At 39.3% G+C, this 20,851-nt stretch overlaps 1 protein-coding gene across 1 annotated transcript in view; it reads right to left on the bottom strand.

Annotated features, from left to right (window-relative positions):
• SCAMP1 (secretory carrier membrane protein 1) overlaps window positions 1-20,544 on the bottom strand; it is a 39,228-nt gene extending 18,684 nt beyond the window's left edge. The window contains exons 1-4 of the mRNA XM_071425253.1: window positions 20,296-20,544; window positions 7,784-7,861; window positions 1,502-1,600; window positions 1,130-1,241 (exon numbers count right to left, since the gene is read on the bottom strand). Of these exons, the coding sequence (XP_071281354.1) occupies window positions 1,130-1,241; window positions 1,502-1,600; window positions 7,784-7,861; window positions 20,296-20,352 (346 nt within the window). The 5' untranslated portion in view covers window positions 20,353-20,544. The remainder of the gene's footprint in view (window positions 1-1,129; window positions 1,242-1,501; window positions 1,601-7,783; window positions 7,862-20,295) is intronic.
• Between the last annotated feature and the right edge of the window lie 307 nt (window positions 20,545-20,851).

Here is a 20,851-nt window from a genome sequence, read left to right as displayed (position 1 = left end):
GCAAAGGTGAGTGCCAAGAGGATGGTGCCAGACTTTTCAGGGGTGCCCAGATACTGGACAAGAAGCAATAGCAATAAACTAAAACACAAGAAGTTTCACTTAACATTAGGTAGAAGTTCTTTACATTGAGAGTGCTTTACATTGAGAGCTTTGTGCAATGTCCCTCTCTGGAGACTGTCAAAACCCACCTGGATGTATTCCTGCTCCTGTATCACCTGTTCCAGGTGACCCTGCCTTGGAAGAGATTACCTCCAGAGTCCCCTTCCAACTCTATTCCAATCACTATTCTGTGATTCATTGTATGTCCCTTCCAACTGAAAATATTTTATTCTATTCTATAAAATCTCCTGACAACTTGAATTATAAGGAATTAAGCAATTTGGAATTGTAACACTGCATATTCAAAAAAAGACCAGCATGTGTGAAAATAAAACAGAACTGTAGATAAAAGTGAAATGACCAGATAAAGTCAACCTTTCATACAATGATTTGCTTTGTTGGGTTTTGGGGCTCTTTTGAAAAGGAATATTCCCACAAATGTAATTGTAGAAAAACACCTTCAGTTAAGAGGATGGAAATCTTCTCACACATGTGAAATTGCTGTAAAAAACGGTTGATTTTGCACAGCACAGAGCTTGTGGCATCCAAAAAATTTAATAAAAGTTCAATAATATAATAGATCTTTCTGGCATTTGTGTAGAATATTATGTTTATAACACTGCAAAAGAAATTAAATGTTTCAAACCAGAAGAGTTCTCATACAGGTGTAAATAGATAAATGAGAAATCAGAGATGTTACTTCAAGAAGTTGGTTTTACTTCATCTCAAAATGCTCCATTTTTATTCAGTAGTGTTACTCAGATACTAATCTAGAATAAAAATAGAAGAGAATAATAGATAAAAGAGAATAACTTGCTACAGACGCCACATTTAAATTTTTTTCACTGAAAATCTGAAAGGATAGCACAGTTTATTCACTGCATTCATCTTCTTAAGGGAGATAAACTTCCTTTTCCTGAAGACATTACAAAAATCCCTCTTCAATCTGCTTCACAATGCCACTGTAAAATAAAAAGTTTCTAAGGAAAAGTGATATTTCAGAAATTTAAAGTATATTTTTCATGCATACCCCCTTGCTGATTGAGACTCTGCATTTCCCTTTCTCTGCGATCTAGTTCAGCTGCTTTTCTTTCCAGTTCTTCCTGACGCTTTAACAGTTCTGCCTGGGCCAAGGCATGCTCCTGAACAAAACAAATATCACCAGATATTGACAAAAAGTATGAACATGGCATAAATATTCCAAGTCTTTTCACTATAATTAAGCATCTCCACTTATGAAGACTGAACCAATATAGCAAAAATTCACATATTACCAATTACTTAAAGGCAGTATTAATTTTAATTTGGAAAGCAATACTTACTTATAAAATACATTATTCCAGAAGCATATTTAAATAATTATTATTAAAAGGAACCTAGTGCCTAAAAGTTGCAGACAAACCTTTGCTATTTGTGTGTAGGAAGATGGTTCTTCTGTTGGTTTCATTATTGCTGGCTGGGTACTGGGTACATTCGGCATTTTCACATTTCCTGGAGGAGGCTAAGAAAACAAAAGACAATTATAGAGAAATATTTTCCTATTCTAATAAACTTCTTTTCATTATATCTGTAAGAACCAATTTAAATTTTTTAAAGGAAGTGCTACTGAAATAAATTGAAATCTCAATATCCTGCTTTCAATATTTATAATCTTTAGAAAAAAAGACATCAACTGAGTTCCGTGGTGCTGTTATCTTGCATTACTTTCAATAAACACACAAAGAATTTTAGGAATTCAGTAAAAGTAAATGGAATTTTAATTTTGTTCAGACATGAATATTAATACAACCAGTAACTGTTTCAGAGGATTGCAGCATTTAAGAGTCATCTATTCATACTCTGAAACACCATGTAATTTATTAATAATGTCTTCCAGAGCCTTCTACTTAACAAAGGCTTATATCACCCAGCTAACTAGAGAAGTAATGTAACATATGAAACTTTCAAATTCAAGATCCATAATCTATTGCTTTACTATTTCACCAATTTTTGCTAGGTATCACTCCAGAATTTCTCCTAGGTTAATACATGTGTTAAGAATATAATCACAGCAAAATATACATTTCAGCCATTGTATTTAGAGGATACAGACTGTTGCTGAAATACAAATTTCTTTCATTAAGCACGGAAAAAAAGTACATGTTTTTGATACTACCATGTTTTCATACTTACTTAGCTTCATAATAAATGCTAGAAGTTCAATACAGCCTTAATGTATTTGCCCAGGTTACTATTCAAAGACCACAGCAATGCACAATAGGCACAAGTATTATAAATTATCTACGATAGATGAAGAACCTAGTGAAGAAAGCATCATGGTCATAGAACATTTCAAGCTGAAAGGGATCTACAAGGATCATGGAGTCCAACTCCCAGCTTAAGCTGGTTAAGCAGGACCTTCCCCTCAGGGACCACTTCCGGCTCTGACTAATGACTGTATTGTCTCTAAAGTGTTTGTCCCTTGCTCACAGAATAACCTTCTCCATAATTTTACCAGGCACTGGAGTGAAACTTATTGGCCTGTAATTACCAAAGTCTTCCCTCTTAGTCTTACTGAAAACTGGGACAACATTTGCCAGCTTCCAGTCAACTGGTACCTTTCCAGACTCCCATGACCATTGAAAAATAATGTGAAGAGGACCCATGATAATGATCAGCTAGCTCTTTCAGTACACTGGGATGAATTGCATCAGGCCTCATTGACTTACATGCATTCAGTGGGAACAGTAAACCTTGAACACCTTCAGAGTTTACAAAGCCTTCAAGTCACAAGACTACAAGGGTCCCTAGGCCCATCAGTGGTGTTACAGAGGTAAAAAAGGCGCTAAACATCTCTGCTCTTTCCACACCCCTAACTGTGAAGTGACTGACCTCATCAAGTAATGGACCAATATTATCTCTGAACATCCTTTTGCTGTTTACTTTTTTAAAAGGTCATTTTGTCATCCACCACAGTGCTGCCCAGCTTGGATGCTCATCAAGCTTTAACCACACAAATCTCCCTGCAGTGGCAAACAGCATCTCTGCAAACCCTCCTGTGTCATCTGTCCTTGTTTTAAATGTCCAAACACCTCCCATTTTTATTTAAGTTCTAGAAAAAGATCCCTGCTCAGCCAACTTGGCCTTCTGACTCACTTTCTTGAATAACAATACTTTGAAATTGCTTGCTCTTGAACTCTTAAAAGATGACTCTTTAAAAAATTACCATCATGCTTTTTAAACTCAGTTTGATCTAAGTCTTCCTGCCAAACTAAAGTACTTATTTTTATAACCCTAATCAAAGCTGAGAAGCAAAAAGAATACTACAGCTACTTACAATGAAACAAACAGAAGTATTCAAATGCCTTGGAAAATCATTTAGCTCCCAAAATAATGCTCAACAAAAAGCCCTGCAAAACATAGCTGCACAGTCTGGGGTTTTCATAGAAGTGAGGAGTACTGAAGTTGTATCAGTATACTCTCAAGCTCTAGCATTGTGCTCACAACCTGGGCTGCATCCAAAGAAGCTTAACCAGAAGCAGCCCCATGTCAGGGGAAGCAATCCTGTTCCTCCTATCTCCTCTCATGACACCCCAACTGGATTACTGCATCCAGCTCTGGGACCCCCAATCTAAGAAGACCATGAACATAATGAGTTCAGAGGAAGGACACCAAGAGGGTCAGAGGAATGGGGCACCTCTCCTGTGAGGACAGGCTGAAAGCTGGGTTTGTTCAGCCTGGAGAAGAAAAGGCTCTGGGAAGACCTTATAGAACATTCCAGCACCTGAAAGCTTAAGCTGGCTGCACCTTGAGAGACAAAGAACAAAGAAGTACCTGGGCTTCTATACCCTCACAACCTATGAACTCATTCTCCACATGTTCTTTATGTGCTCTGCAAATGCCTTTTGGTCCCATATGATTTTTGATGTGGGGCCTACTTGTTCTTTATGGAATTCTTTATGTGTAGCTGTTTTTATCTGGACAGACTTGCAGCTTCAGTTGACAGTTGCAGCTTCTTAATCATTCAGCCTGCATTTGTCTTAGAGGCTCCCTTCACAAAATTAAGTAACAGTTAAAGAATAGTTCAACTTCCCAAAGTGAAAGTTTGTAGTTTGCAGCCTAAGGTTTCAGCAATAGTCAGTTTAAAAACAATCAGAACACAGTTTAAAAAAATCATCTAACTAAACTTGTTTTCAACAGCTGACTGGAGATAGGTGTTCAAAAGACATTCTCTCTTGAATTGATTTCCTCATACAGGTGAAGTTTATTTATTTGGGACAGGTTAAAAATTCCAGAATAAGTTAGGAGTGGATGATTAGTTTGATTTCTTACAGAATTCTGTGTTTTCTGCTGTGTTTAGACACAAGATGGAAGGATAGGGAGCTACCCAGGAATTTGCTGGACAAAAGAAGTCCACAGAAATACATCTATTGAAACAGTAACAGAAAATCCGACTTCATTAATGATTTTATGCCAATTTTCTAATGCAGCAATTTGAAATTGGTTGCTGTATGCATTATTATGTATAGGTATTGTCTAAGGTTGGAAGGTGTTGCTGGGGGTTTGTATTCTATCACCACTCGTTAGAGGTGGGGCAGTTATCTTCTGGGGAAGATAACTTTTAATTGGGCAGTTTTCTTTCTCTCTTCCATAACCAGTCCTCCCTCTGGGGAGATATCTTCTGTTAATATGGGCCATTGAGTGTCACTGCATGACTGATAAAATTACATCATCCCATTGTGAGATGCTCCGCCCAGGGGAGGAGCCAAGCATTCCTACCTGGATATAATCTGAGATTTGGAACACCACAGGCAGCCTTTTCCCACTGGATTCCCAGAGAAGAAGCTTTCTTCTCCACTGCATTCCCAGAGGAAGACCAAACCCATCTACACCACCACAGGACCTTCAAAGGAAAATTCCTCCCTTCTACAGGATCACTGCTCCAACAGAACCACACCTGGCATTGCAGGAGGAGTGCAGCACCACTGAATGGAAGTGCTACCAACACCCTGATCCACAGGGTGTCAGGCTGTATTCTGATTCTGTCACTGTTGCTTTGTATTACTGCAATTTTTAATTTTATTTTTATTTTCTTCCTCAATAAAGAACTGTTATTCCTACTCCCATATTTTTGCCTGAGAGACCCTTAATTTTAAAATTATAACAATTCGGAGGGAGGGGTTTTATATTTTCCATTTCAGGAGAGGCTCCTGACTTCCTTAGCAGACACCTGTCTTTTCACACCAAGACAGGTATATATATATATATATTTATATATATATATATATATATATATATATATATACAGGCATATGTGAGTGTATAGGCTTATCTATATACAAAGAGTGCTCCGAAAAGTTTAGAACATAGAAGCAGGAAGAGATTAAACTCTCTTTAACATAATTTCATTAAACGATGAAGCAGAAATACTAATTGTATAATCTAATCTTCATTGCTGATCTTCAGAAACATGACAAAAGATACAATGTAATCTCCATGGTGACTATTGGAGCTGGAGACAAAACCACTGAAGATCAGCCAAGGATATGACAAAAATATGACATTTACACCATTGCCTACTTTTTTTTTTGTTTAACATCAAAAACAAGACAGATTTTGAAATCTGATAAAAATAAAGGGGAAAAAAAACCCCTAACAAAACTGATTTCTCATGTTAGATACTAAGGTGGTGACATATGCAACAAAAAACCTCCCATGCCTACTTGCTCTTCTCCATATGTCATACATGTTGCCTTCCTACCACTGAAGGTGAAGGATGAAAAAAAGTCAAGGCACAAAAATATCAGAAGCCAGTAAACAAAATAAGGAATACTGAGGAAAAGTAGAATATAGGTTTTTTTTTTTCCTGTGTCCCATCTTGTATCCAAAAAGACTGGTAGGAAGTACCTCACTTGACAAAGGGAGCACAACTGAGACAATGCAACAAATATTAGTATTCAGTTTGAAATCACTTTCTCACAGAATAATTATCCATTGAAATCTATCTGGATTTGAAATGGAGAAATATTTTGCACTGTAGCATAATTCATTAACCTCCACTTGGAGAGAATGGGGAAAGAATCACTAACACCAGTCTGGAAGGAGACCTCAAGCACCATCTAGTCCAACCTTTCTTAGTAAAAGCACGGTCTAAACAATATGGCCTAGCACTCTGTCCAGCTCAATCTGAATGCTGCAGAATCCAACAATTCCCTGGGGAGATCAGTCGAGGTAAGTTGTTGATCAGGTTGTTCTCATTGCGAAACATTTTGTTCTTGTGTGCAATTGAATGTCCCCAGCAGTAACTTTTACGCACCACCTCCCATCTTTCACTTGTGACTTCTTGTAAAAGTGGAGTCTCCATCTTCTCTGTAGCCACCTTTTAGAGGCTGGAATATGGACTTAAGGTCTTCCCTAAGACTTCATTTCTCAAAGCTGAACAAACACAGTTTCCTCAATCATTCCACATACATCAGGCTTCCCAGGTCTTTGATTGCCTTTGTGACCCTTCTCTGGATCCTTTCCAGCCTGTCCACATCTTTTATGTACAGCCAAGATCAAAACTGAATGCTTTGTTAATTCTAGAGTTTGCAAGATACCATCTTGGTACAACCACTATAAATCTGATAACTGACTCCCACCAAAACTACTTGCATGCTTTTGCTCTGAGCAGCACACAAACAGAGTGATTCTATCCCTATCTGATGGACATCACACAGGGATACTGACAGACACTTGGGTACTTCCCCAAGTCTAAAATTCACAGACCCTGCTTCTACCTCTGGTTTTCCAGTCTATGAAGGTGTTCACACTTCCAGGGTCTCTTCAATTACTCTTGTTGCACATATTTCTTTGTATACACACGTAGTATGCTCCCCTCTTGCATACAAATCTGTCAGGAAAACAGAGCTGAGCACTTGGAATTGTGAGTATATCCTCAGGTACCTAGGTACACTCTTTCAAATGCATATAATTACTGAATAGATACTCGTATGTTCAGCATCCAGAAGATAGAGAGGAAGGTGAGTAACACATAAAGGTTGATTATTACTGCACTCTTAATTTTTAATCTTGCACAAGATCTTCACTATCAGAAGCAGCACTGAAAAATGCGGTTACAGTATGAATTTACTACCCTATTTCTTGTACTCTTCCCCACAATGGAAAAGAAAAGCACAAGGTATATTGAAACAATATAAATTAGAGGCGTAAAGCAACTATTTCTCTGACATAAATTTTTCCTTTCACTACTGCACCACTATACAAAGCCTGTGGACCATTATTTAAACACAATGTTTTCCTTATTCTGAACAACATTTTCATTAAGTGAAACAAAAATCAAAAGCAAAATGCTGGGTAAGTGTGCCACACTCATAAGCTCCAAAGCTAGTGAAATGCAGAAAACCACAAGGACTCGCTATCAGAAGTCTGTAAAACCAGGAAAAACAATTTAATAAAACTATCAGATGTTATTAAAAACAGGAAAAAAACCTCAGTTCTGTTTTGGTCTCCTTTCAGAGGGCCAGTCTTCCTTAACAAGTCAAAGCTCTGTGAAATCAACCTTGCCAATGCATCCTCCAAATACTTAATGGAACTATCTATTCTTCCACATCTTCCACCACCTGTAGCCAGCCCATTCTACATCAGTCCCAATTCTTTCACAAATGAAAGATTAACAGCATGATTAAGAAATAAACATGCTTACTGTTCTTGAATCAGAGAATGGATTGTACTCATCAAGCCCTGGAGGAACGTTTCTTGTCACTTGTGTAACAGAAGGATCCTAGAAGAGGAAATAGTTGTGTAAATCTGTGCACATGCATATAATCAAAAAGGTGACACCCATATCATTATATCATATAAAAGTCAGATTTTGTTTCAAAGTAAAAAAGGTTTGTTTTCACTAAAAAAGTCTGTAAACATCTACCTCTTTATCTCCCAAACTAATATAACTTAATTCTGAGCTTCTTATAAACCTAGATTAACACAGTGTTAACAGAAATCCCATCTGTCATATATTTGATTTATAAGGAAAAAAAGCTCTCATGAGAGAAGGGAAAAAAAAAACTCTATCCTGCTATGTTGACCAGGCATGGACTCCAGCCTATACACTTGAAAAGCACAACAGAAGAAAAGAGCTTTCTGTAACCCTTGGACTTCCCTACCCAGAAGTACACCCAAGCCCATCAAGAACAGAGAAAGCATTTCATAAAAATGAAGCTGAAGAAATAGGGTCCCATAATGCCAAAAGCATTTCTGATTCAGCTTCTACTTGAACTAGTCAAATTAAGGAAAAAAGTTTAACTTTTTTCTACCTCAAGTAATTATACAGCAAAAAAGACTGCTCGAGATTTAGCTTGAGAAAACAATTTCAGAAATTAAACATTTCTCTGTGCTACTGACAGGGAGGCTTTGTTCTGCAGAAGAGCCCGCCACAATGGACCACACCAACTGAGTTTGAAAAAACCTGTACTTATTCCATGTGATGCCTGGTTCTATCACATTGTTTCTGCACCTTAAAATTTTTGCTTTTTCAGAATATAACAACGGATAAAAGGTAGGCTTTCTTGAAAATGAGTAAACCCATTTATTCAATACTGTTAGTTACATATTTACATAAATGTACCATATTCTATACGTACACCAAACATAAAAAAGAGCTATATATATACTTATATATGTAAGTATTTACTTATTTTATAACTATGATGTTTAGATATATAGATATATATAGATATTTTCTCATTTCCAACAGTCTAGTTCAACATTAGAAAAAAAACCTGGAGTTGATGAAGAAAAAAATAAATACATAGTTATATATATTTACATTCATATTCCCTTTGAAGAGATACATTTAAAACCTTTACACACGATGCAAAGGATAACAATAAGGGCTTCTACAGGTATGTTAAGCAGAAATGGAAGGTTAAAGAAGTTCACCCCCAATAATGCAGCTGGTAACAATGGAAAACTGGGAACAATGAAGGAGGAGAAGACTGAGGTACTCAACATTTTTGCCTCAGTCTTCACAGGCAGCCTCTCTTCCTACACTACTGAAGTGGATGGCTGACAGGAAAAGAACTGGGAGAACAAAGTACTACTCACTGTAAGAGAAGATCAGGTTCATGACCACCTGAGAGACTGAAATTTACCTAAGTCTGTTGGACCTGACAAGATGCATCCCAGAGTCTTGGGGGAATTGCCTGATGTAGGTGCCAAGCCATTCTCCATGACATTTGAAACATCATGGCGCTCAGGGCAAGTCCCAGGTGACTGCAAAACGGGAAACACAGTTGCCATTTTTAAGAAGGGCAGAAAGGAGAACCCCAGGAACTACTGACTTGTCAGCCTTGCTTCTGTGCCTGGAAAGATGATGGAACAGATCCTCCCAGCAGCTGTGCTAAGGCACATGGAGGACAGGCAGGTGATTGAGGACATCACTGACAAGTGTCCCTCAAAGATCTGTACTGGGACCAGTATTATTTAATATCTTCATTAATGACATAGACAGATTGAGTGCACACTCAACAAATCTGCAAATGACCCCAAGCTGAGCAGTGCAGTTGACACAGCTGAAGGATGGTGTGCCATTCAAAAGGACCTGGACAAGCTCTAGGAGAAGAGGGCCCATGGGAATCTCATGAGGTTTAACAAGGCCATTGTGCAAGGTGCTGCCCATGGGTCAGAGCAGCCCTGGTACCAGCACAGGCTGGGGATGAACAGATCCCAGCAGCCCTGCCCAGAAGGAATTGGGGGTGCTGGTGGCTGAGGCTGGACATGACCCAGCCATGGGCACTCCCAGCCCAGAGAGCCACACGTGTCCTGGGCTGCATCCAGAGCAGGGTGGGCAGCAGGGCCAGGGAGGGGATTCTGCCCCTCTGCCCTGCCCTGCTGAGACCCCACCTGCAGGGCTGCATCAGCTCTGGGCTCCCAGCACAGGAAGGACAGGGACCTGCTGGAGGGAGTCCAGAGGAGACCACAGAGATGATCAGAGGGATAGAACACCTCTCCTGTGAGGACAGGCTGAGAGAATTGGGGTTTTTCAGCCTGGAAAAGAGAAGGTTTCAGGGTGACCTAACTGAGGCCTTCCAGTACCTGAAGGGAACCTACAAGAAAAAGAGAGACTTTTTACAAGAGCATGTAGTGACAGGAATAGGGGCATGGATTCAAGCTGAAAGAGAGTGGCTTTAGATTAGATATTGTAAAGGAATTCTTTACTGTGAGGGTGGTGAGACACTGGAACAGGTTGCCCAAGAAAGTTGTGGATGCCCCATCCCCAGAAGTGTTCAAGGCCAGGCTGGATGGAGCTCTGGGCAACCTGGTCTAGTGGAAGGTGTCCCTGCCTATGGCTGGAGAGATGGAACTAGATGATCTTTAACACCTCTTATCACCTAAGCTGTTCTATGATTCTATTTCATTTATTTATTTTTTTAAAGTAAGTGACTTAAGTCACTTCCTTTTTAAAAAAGTGACTTAATCTACAGTTAAGTTAATACAGAAATTATTCAGCAGAATAAAATAAAAATCAAGTTTAAATGCAGACTCTGCTTTCTTAGAATCAGCATCTATTATGGCCTTAGCTTAGTCTTGTAAGCAGGAACTTTATCTGCAGATGCAGGAAGAGGACTTTCTTAATGGCTGCAGTCAACTTATTTACAGCTAGGAAAAAAAAAAACAGGGCAGAACACCAACCGCTTCTAAATTTCGAAGGAACAGAGCAAATGAGAACAAGTCTGTTTATTCCAATAGCTATACTCACAAAATTGTTCATATAAGGCAATGTTAAAAGTTTGCTACAAAAAAGCTTAAGAAAAATCATTGCCTCAAAAATTAAAAAATTATATGTTGTCTATTTTGCAAAATCATGTATATAAGCATATTTGAAACACCCTCTGGTCACAAACCACTTTTCATTAAAGCATACATTTAGCTCCAAAACGGTACTCCAATGGAACAAGAATAATCCTTGCTAAAGATGCATACAAAACAATGTTAAATGCAATTCAATATCAGCTTTCTTATATTTGACTCATCTTTAATTAGTTACTTCAAAATAGCCACAATGGTGAGTCTCCCTCACAAGCCTTCGATACTTACCATGCTAGACTCAAATACATTGTTACAACTAATGACTATCATCAGCTCTAACATAAACTAGTAAACTAATTAATTGTTACTATTTAATTTGCTAAAATGGTGATCACAAAAGACCGAGCAGATGAACCACAAAAAAGAGGGAAAACACGGTGCCATGAGTACATTTCCTGTCAAAATTCAACCAGAAATTACTTGAAATGTTGAACAGAAAAGTACATAAAAATATACAAATAATTAAATGTAACGTTTGAACTATATATTGGTTTACTAGACTTACCAGTACAAGATCAAAAAAGATGAAGTTAAAACAAAGTTAATATAAACAAGACAATTTCAAAATTCAATATATAGAACAGTAGAAACTTGCATACAGCTGAAAACTTTTATCTTATTGTGGTATGTCTACTGTAGCCAGCAGCAAAGCCCTGAAACCAGTTGTTCACTCACTGCTCTCTGCAGTGGGATATGGGAGAGAACCAAAAAGGAAAAAGCAAATACAACTTTTGGTTGTTAAGAAAACAGACAGTTTAAAGGTGGGAGGGGAGAGGGGAAGGTAGAGGCAAAAAAAAAGGCAACAAAACCCCACAAGTCAAGCAAAGGCAATTGCTCACCACCTCCCACCACGTCCATTCAGCTTCTGAGCAATGGTTGCTTGGAGCAGCTCCCCCACTTACTACCACCACTGCCAGCCTTGCTGCCAAGCATGATGTTATGCAGCATGTGAGGTCCCTCTGGTCAGCTGGGGTCAACAGTCCTGCCTGTGCCCCCTCCCAGCTTCTTGCCTGAGTCTATTCCCTGAGAGGAAGCAAGAGTGTGAAACAGTGATGGTCTTGGCGCTGTGCAAGGATTGCACAGCAATGTGCAAGCACATCAGTGCCTTCCCAGCACTGTTTTGGTCACAAATCTGAAGCACAGTACAACAGGGACTGCTATGAAAAAAATTAACTCCGTCCTAGTCAGGCCTAGTACGCTTATTCCAGTCTTTACTGGAATTAATTACATTAATGTCAATTAGCAGAGCATAAAACACTTTGTTCATGCTTTCAATGTGATACCCCTTTCAAGAATGCTCTCATATAATTCCCTCCTCCACAGAAAAATGTTCAAGTATAGACACATGCGCAACTTGTGATTGCTAACCACCAGCCACACAGTGGAATGGCAGGTCTAATTACTATGACTTAAATTGTACTTAGGACTTTAGGTTGAATTAGCTGCTTAAAAAGCATATTTCAACACTGAACTTGTGTTTGAAGAGAGCACTGCTAACCAAATAACTGAACCAAATCGAGCCTACAGACTCTAAATTCAATTACTTGAATAACTACAATATCAGACTCATGAGACACCCACTGAACAGCAGCCATTTCCAAAAAGCATCAAACAGTGGTCACGTCAAATTCAGAAGAGCAACCTATATTCAGAAATACAACATACAAACAAAAATCAATATCTGATGAAAGAAAGCCTTTTTTCTTCAAGTGTTTTCAGGAAGACCATGGTCAAAAACTCCTCAGATCTCCCTGTACATCTACTGTGACATTCCGACACTAACAATGAAAGAGAACATATGCTGAGACAACAGGGTGTACTAGAGCAACAGTCTGAGCACTCAAAAATAAGTTCAACACTTAAATACACACAGTGATTAGAGCAAGAAGCCCTTTGTCAAAAGTCAACTGCCATTGTGAATTAACAATTGCTCCACCTCTACCAAATATTGCTATTGTTTGCTAAAGCAGCAGCAGCTCTAAAAAAAACCTGAATGACCCAGAGGACATTCAATAAAAGCTCTATTCAAGTAAAGCTTCATTACTCAGCAAATGAAGAAAATACAGTTGTATTGAAATACACAATTCCACCACTGCAAGTAGCATTGAAATTCTGCATTCAGAAAACTTGAATTACACAGTCAAGACTTCAGAAGAAGTTTGTGACCCAGAAAGATTCAAGTAAACCAGGAAAAGAGGAATGCCACAGCTGAAGGAGGCAAGTACCAGTCTGGAAATTCGTATCTCTCCTGTAACTCATTCACTGCTACAACCATCCTCAGCTCTTCGCAGTCAGGGTGCCCACGTGTAGGTGCTATTCTAATTGTTTTGAACACCTACAGTGCATCAAATGACTGATACCAACAGGAGCTACACTTCATATTTCAAAACACTACTTACAATATTTCTGAAGAGATTAGACACTACATCCCACAAAACACAAAGAATTGTTTTGAATCATTTACCTTAAACTCATTGCATCTCATTTTAAAAATGGAGCAAATGCCAACTCATCTAAACACAGTGATGAAAGTTGTGAAGCACTCATACTCACTGATGCAGAATAAAAAAAAAACCCATTGAATTTAGAAATTGTTCAGGGTCTGAATAATGAATACAACTAATACATGTTGTGCAGGATGACATACTCAGAAGAAGTGGCGTTTAAGTGATTGCTATCAAATTTCTATTTTGCATGACATGCATATTCTACTGGTTAAAAACAGTAAAAACTAATATTCCATAAGAGTAAGTGAATCTATGCTGTAATAATTTATTTTCTGTATCTCATGTTCCACCCAGTCTTATCTCACCCAAACTCCTGCCAGTTCAAACCTAGAGCTTCTGATCTTTTTATTTAACTATTAGTCATACAATCACAGAACAGAATTAAAACCAGACTATTTTTCATATCCAGCTGTTGTAGCTATTTTTGCATTTAAATTACACAGTCATTTCAGACGACATTTTCAAGATCTGAATTAGTTTAGGAGAGTGAAGTTTTAAGAAAGTAGCACAACTTAATTAATTTAGCCATTTTTCATCTAAATCTTTCCTTTTAGCTGCTTCTTGCAGTGTCTCTCCAGTACCATCAATCTCAAAATGAAATATTAATACACTTTTTCTAATCCTGACAAGATAGGTACAAGCAGGAACCTATTTCTTATGCCAAGAATGGGAAAGTCATAAAAAACACCTCAACACACAGTAACACAAACTGAGAAAACAAACAGAGAAAAAGCAACACATTTATATTTCATACTGGCAAGAGCACCTATAGAACTATTAAAAGCATCTTCTGTGCCAAGGTAACAAATTATGCTCACATTGCTCAGATAGAGATAAAATTAATCGAATACCCAGTTATCAGAGATGTACAAACACAATTAACTACAAACAGGGATGTTTAAAACAGAGCAGAACAATCCATTCTATGTGACCTTTTACAGCTTTTTAAAAAACAGAATTGAAGTGAATAGACCTCTTGTCGTCTAGGAGACCAAAACTAGTCATCAGCTACCAGTTTCACTAGCATGGAAGACACTACCAAATTAAAGACTGAAGAAGTAAATACAGTTCTAACAATGGTTCATATTACTCTTCACTGGATATGGGTCCAGAATTGTTCCCCCACCAGTAAACAACTTACATAAAACACACAATACAGAAATAATCTGAAAAACAGCATCAGCTAAGCTTATACTGTTAGTTGTGATTTTAAGTGAAGGGAATATAGTGAACTAGGAATCAGCCTGTCCAAACTGTCATTCATATTGCTGAAAAAACTTTTCACTTTGAGGGATACCTACTCTTCCACCAAAAAACAAAAGCATTTTCCGCACAGAACATTTTTTCAGTTGAGCCCCAAGGACTAGCAAGGAAATAAAAGTGGCATTTTATTGCAGAGGTCAGGAAATGGAATTTATTAACACTAAACACTGATTTGGATAGAGATTTTAATGCTTTTACAACACATCAGCAACTGAAAACAATTTCAAATAAAAATCACTGAAGCTACCCAGAACCAAAAAAACAGTTGGAAAGTAAGATTTAAGTAAGAATTCATCCTGAAGTTTTGTGGATTTTGATTCTGGGGGTGGGAAGAGGTTATAGTAATAGTAACAGTTGTACTTCCTGCTCTCTCTGAAGTACTCCCTAAGATAACACCACTGGGTCAGAAAATTAAGTGTTAATTTCTGTTGCAAAAATGCAATACAAAATGCCTGAAACTATTGGTCTGACTTTTTTGATTTCTTGAACAAAGAGAAAATTATCCGTCACACTTTACATGAACAGGTTCTGGAGTGTTGCTCCATCCCATAAAAATGCCAGATTAGGCCTATGAAATTGCAATTCACACATGTGGAATAAACATTTGGTAAAAAATTCTGGACTTATAATAATAAAAATACCCAAGTAGCCACATAACAGTTCCTTCATAATTGAAAAACCAAGTTTTTTTATTTTATCATAGCAAATGCTGTCTGTTGTATGTGACATTCATCACATGAAAACAGAGCTGTGAAGGGCTCTGAGCAACTGAGCAAGGCAAGATCCCCACCTCTGAAACCTAGAAGAACTTCAGAGGCTGACAAGGCCAAATTTGTCCTAAAGTTTGCACCAGCCTCACCTTCCAATGGAGTACTGGAATGCCTAACAAAGTATCACCCCCACCTCCCAGCTGCTTTCAAACCATTCTGCTTTCCCAGCTATGACACGTGTATGTTCCTCTTTGTAACATTGAATCTCAGTATACAGTGCAATAGTAACCCTAGGCAATATGTGCTAACACCTCAGTGAAAATCTAGAGGGAAAAATGCAGCTATAAGACACTGAATAACTATTAAAACGCTCCACATTTTTAACGGATTACAGTGCACTTACAGCACTGGTTAAGTGCACTCTTGGAAATCAACTTCCATGTAGAACAGCTAAAGGACAATCCACTACCACGATGTTCAGCATCAATTTATGCAAGATTTAGGGGTATTCATAATTTTTGAAGACATGAAGGGAAAGCAGATAGTAAAGTCAGAAAAAATACCTATATTTTATGTTCTATACTAACTTTAAGACAGACAATTTAAATCAGAATATTTTATAGTCAGATACAGGAATTAAAACTCAGTTATGCATTTAGGCATGTGACAAAACTGCTTCATTCTAAAGCTGCACCAACATTTTACGTAGTAAGGGTCCCAATTCTTAAAAAAAATCAGGACTTCTCTTTCTTCCTCTAAGTTTCTATCACTTTAGTTTCACCTCAGCAACAACAATATAAACTGTATAGATTCTGCTGCCACAGAAGGTAATAGTCATTTGCACAACTGCTCTCAGTATCAAACATCTGGGTTGTATTTCCCACCAAATCTGTGCTCATGTGAGTCAAGATTAAGCATAATATCCAACTTACAACTGGAATTACTTCTGTACTTAGCTCTAGTGACTCAAGTAATCCTGTGACCTCAGTGGGAGCAATTCAGTGCAATTTCAGAGTACCTCAGCCATCTAAACAAGAATGTCAGTCATGACAGAACTATGTAAGATCTGTCTTTTTGGAGCAACAATTCAAAGGTATCAACTCACAGTCTGGATCCCTCATCCCACTCAAAGAAACTACTCAAGTACTTAACAATATATACATTTGAGGTCTGCTCTGCTTGTGCCCTCCCACACTAAATCTGATGGAGAAAAAAGAAAAATCTTCCTATCACACAGTGATTTGGCATTTCCCTGAAGGTCACCATACACATTTGAACAGAAATTATCTTAGTTTTCAGGCCTATCATAATTTCAATGGTGTCAAATACATGCATCTGCTCAGAGCTGAACACATCAGATGAACTGAATCAATGGAATTTATCACACAACTCAGTCTTTATAGTTCTCATTCTACAGCCACCAAAAAATAACTGTTTCATATGTTAGGATAATTAACAGTCAGTTTTCCAACCTTTTGCTGCCTGTCAGCCAAGATGAAGGGCCTGTGAAATTCATAGCTCTACTTAAAAAGACTTCTCTGAGTAGTAGGATTGCTCGTTTGCAAAAGAAAAAAAAAATCAAACCAAGAACACAGAACCAACCATTTTTATTGTAGATGAACTGCTGATTTACTGATTGTTTCAGAGTAAATGATACTTGCACCGAATTTTGAGACTGCTGTTTCAGAACCTTTGTAACTGTATCACCTCCCAAGACAGAAGACTACAACTATCACCTATCCTATGACATTAAAAAAAAAAAAAAAAACCACAAGGAGACAGCTACATTAGAAACACGTTTTTGTTTTGTCATACAAAATTTATTTCATGCTGCTTTATGCTATTTAAGACAGACTGTCAGGACCTCGAGGATTCCCAAACTCCTCTTAAGCGGTCAGGCCCTCACTCCTTACTAAGGCCTTACGTGATCATCACAGGACTGTTGGCTGATCCTGTTTACCTTCACTGGATGTGGTCCTGACCCTGGCTTGGCTTTCTAACCTGGGCTCAGATCTGTCTCCTCTCGATAGATCTGCCTAGCACTGAATGCAGTTACCATCACCACATCTGCTCTGCTCACCCTGTTTGGGTGCTGTGGGACTGCGGCATTTGAAAGTGAGAACTTTACAAAGTGTGAATTCACACTCATAAGCTATGACTAGTGCTTCTTAGTAAACAAAATTAATAGATTTCATTACTAACTCGCTTCCAATCATGATACCCGAGGTTATACCTACTGTGTACTTCTTCATATTGCTGATACATTACATTATAAAAGGATTCTCACATCTTCATTTGTATGGTACATGGATGCATTTTCTTTTGCACAACTTAAATGCTATCAAAAGCTTGTAAGTGTTAGCCTGTCACTTTTCTGTTTATTTCAGTACCCTCTGACTTTCAAAAAACCCCCATCTATTGGATTTGTAGGTATAGCATTCAGAATGCTATTCCCATTTATTTAGAGAGGAAAACTATTACTTCAAAAGCATATATGACTCTGGATTCAGGTGCATTTTGTTGCTTTTTTTAAAGCAACAAAGAATAAAAAATGCAAAGGTTAAGTAGCCACTTGTATCAAAATCCACAGCACTTCATGATCAAGCCAGGTTAGCTAATTTCAGTTTTTCCAGCTGATAATACTATTGAAAGTCTAAAAGTAAATTAACTACCCAAAACACTGAGCACTAGGTGTTTATGCTTTACCTTTGTCTTTCCAGAGAATACTTTTATGTGATTCAATATCAAGCAAGAAGCTCTGCTCTAATCTTTTAATAAAAAGACATCGGAACAGTTACAGGAAACCTCCCATGTACATCACAGACAGCTAGTAAACCCAAAATGTTTAAGGAAAAAAAGGATCTATCTTTAGACCTTGGCAACAATGTTCCACCTGATGCCTTCCCACCACTCCTTCTCTTCCATACTACTTCGTGATTTTACATTAGTACAGGAAGCAGCTTCAAAAGCAAGGAAAACAACTAATCACATCATACATAAAATTATCAAGCAAAGACAAAAATATGAGTACATTAGGATAGTGTTAAGACAAAATGACTTAGGCTGCAAGGGTCCATCTGGAAATACTGGCTCTATGCATAAAGTATTTTAAAACACATAAACTTAAATACATAGATGCATTAGTACCCACTAATTTCAAAGCTGTTCTGCCAACAAGATGGCCATCAAGCTTTAGCTTATTTATAGGTCCTTTGCCCCTTCAAGTTAAATGCACAAGTAAGTAAAGGCATGCAAGATAACTTTTATGGGCAGCAGAATGTGATGGATGTTAGCAAAGACTGAAGGAAGGGAAAAAAGCCTCTGAAAAGGTACACAGCTTTCCTGAACCACCTTCTGCAAATGAAGAAGTCCAAACAGAGAGTTCAAGTTACAGAGAAGCTGTTAGAGTCCTTTTATCACTATGCACTGCAGATGAGAAGCAGAGCATGGATTCTGCCCAACAGTTACAACAGAAGTCTTTCCCTACAGAGAAAGTGGAATAACCTTTTGCACTTTAAGCAGTATCTTCAAAGTGGAAGTATAATTCAGGTGTATGCCTCGTTTAGGTCTCACAGCACTACACAAGGCCAGTTACATGGCCTGATGAGCACTGCAAAGACAGCTATTTTGCATCTAATACCCCTTACTGCCCTGGATTTTGCTAGATGTTATTTGATTAACTATTACAAGAAGGATGGAAGTAGGAGGAAAAGCATCATGTACTTCTGTTGCTAAGACGCATTCTAGAATTACACATTTTCAGTGTTTGGTGCCAAAAAGAACAGTGCTCACCGACATTGCTACCAGCCCAAACTATGGCTGGCAGCAGACTCAACACCAGGACTTGTGTTCACCTGGAAGATCATTGCACTGCGTACAAGTGAAAACAGATCTTAGCCTAAGGAATTCTAGCATAATGAACACTATTGCCTATGTTTTGTGACCATAAAAACTAAACTAAAGATTGAGACCAACTCTAATGAACAAATGTTAAGAACATTATACTTCCAGCACCTATATGGAGAGAAGTATGCTTGGCTTGAAATGTAACACCTCAGTTTTTAAAAACCTTAATTATTCCACTAACATTCTAAACTCGCTGCCATATACTATCTGTGTGCTTTAAAGTGCCTGCAAAAAGTCCAGTAACATTATCAACGGAGGTAGCTTCAGAAGTTTGTTGAACTGGATTTAAACAAGAAAACGACAGGAGGGGAAGCATCCAGAGAGGTCAGCTCGTTTTGACAACTGAAAACAGTGAGTGAAGAAAGAATTCACAGCTGTATGACAAGTCAACAGTGCAAAACATAAAAGCTTTAAAGCACATTAAAACAAAGCAGTTTGAAATGCAGCGTAGAATTCATGCCAGCCATTGGTACCCTGGTTACTTCAGACAAAGGTAAGGGAACAAGTAAGCTTAAAGGCAGTGGGAGGAGACTAGAGAAGAAGAGGATAAATTCTCTAATTCATTAAGTTTAACTATTTAGCTCAACCAGGCGAAATAAAAAAAAACACAGTAGTAGCATTACCCCTAGCACAAAGCTAGTGTCAAAATAAAAACCCCCAACTTTTCTCTTTTTTTCCATCGAAATAACGCATCTGAAATACGACTTGTATTATTTTAGGTACAGATGAAAACACGGAGCTCTGAACTTGTGAAACGCTGCCTATCCTCCGCGCCCTGCCCCCACCCCACTCCGAGTCTCCGCAGCCCTCTCAGGGCAGAGACCCCGGCCCGCAGCTGCCACGGGGCCCTTCCTTCCCTCCTTCCTTCCTTCTTCCCTTCCCCCTTTCCTTCCTCGCTTCCTCTCGCGGAAACCCCGAGGCTCGGCGCAGACCGACACCAAGGAAACCTCACGGCCCCTCACCTTGAAGGGGTTGTTGAGGTCCGGGTCGGCGAAGGGGTTGCTGTCGAAGTCCGACATTGCGGGGGTAGGCGGGCGCTGCGGTCCCCGGCCGGCGGCTCTGCCCCTGCGGCGGCGTCCCGACAGTGCCCGGCTCCGGGGTCCCCGCCGCAGCTGCCACAGCCCCTGTCACAGCCCCTGTCACAGCCCCGCGGCCCGGGCCGAGCTGAGCCCGCCCCGCTGCACCGACCAGCCGCGGACCGCCCAAAATGGCAGCCCCGGAAGTGAAGTTACGGGTGGGATGGCCCTGGGATGGAGACCGGGATGAAGGCGGAGTGGCGGCTCCCGGGGCGGGCGGGAGCGGAGCTCATGCCGGAGCCGGACGGGGCGGGGCGGGGGCGAGGCGGGGGCGAGGCGGAGTGCGAGAAGGGCCGGTCCTAGGACTGGCTGAGGGCTGGCTGTAAACTGCTGGTTGGAGGGCCTGCGGTTACGGGCCTGCGGTTACGGGCCGGCCTCGTGTTCGCGGCTGCTCCTCTGGGGCAATGGGGCTGTGTCCCGCCTTCAGTAGTTAGCGCTGGGT

Source organism: Agelaius tricolor, unplaced genomic scaffold (assembly GCF_023055355.1).
Source record: "Agelaius tricolor isolate 1412-34295 unplaced genomic scaffold, bAgeTri1.0.p SCAF_4, whole genome shotgun sequence".
Taxonomy (NCBI): domain Eukaryota; kingdom Metazoa; phylum Chordata; class Aves; order Passeriformes; family Icteridae; genus Agelaius; species Agelaius tricolor.
Note: the sequence above shows the minus strand (reverse complement) of the source record. Positions and strands in the feature narration are given on the sequence as shown.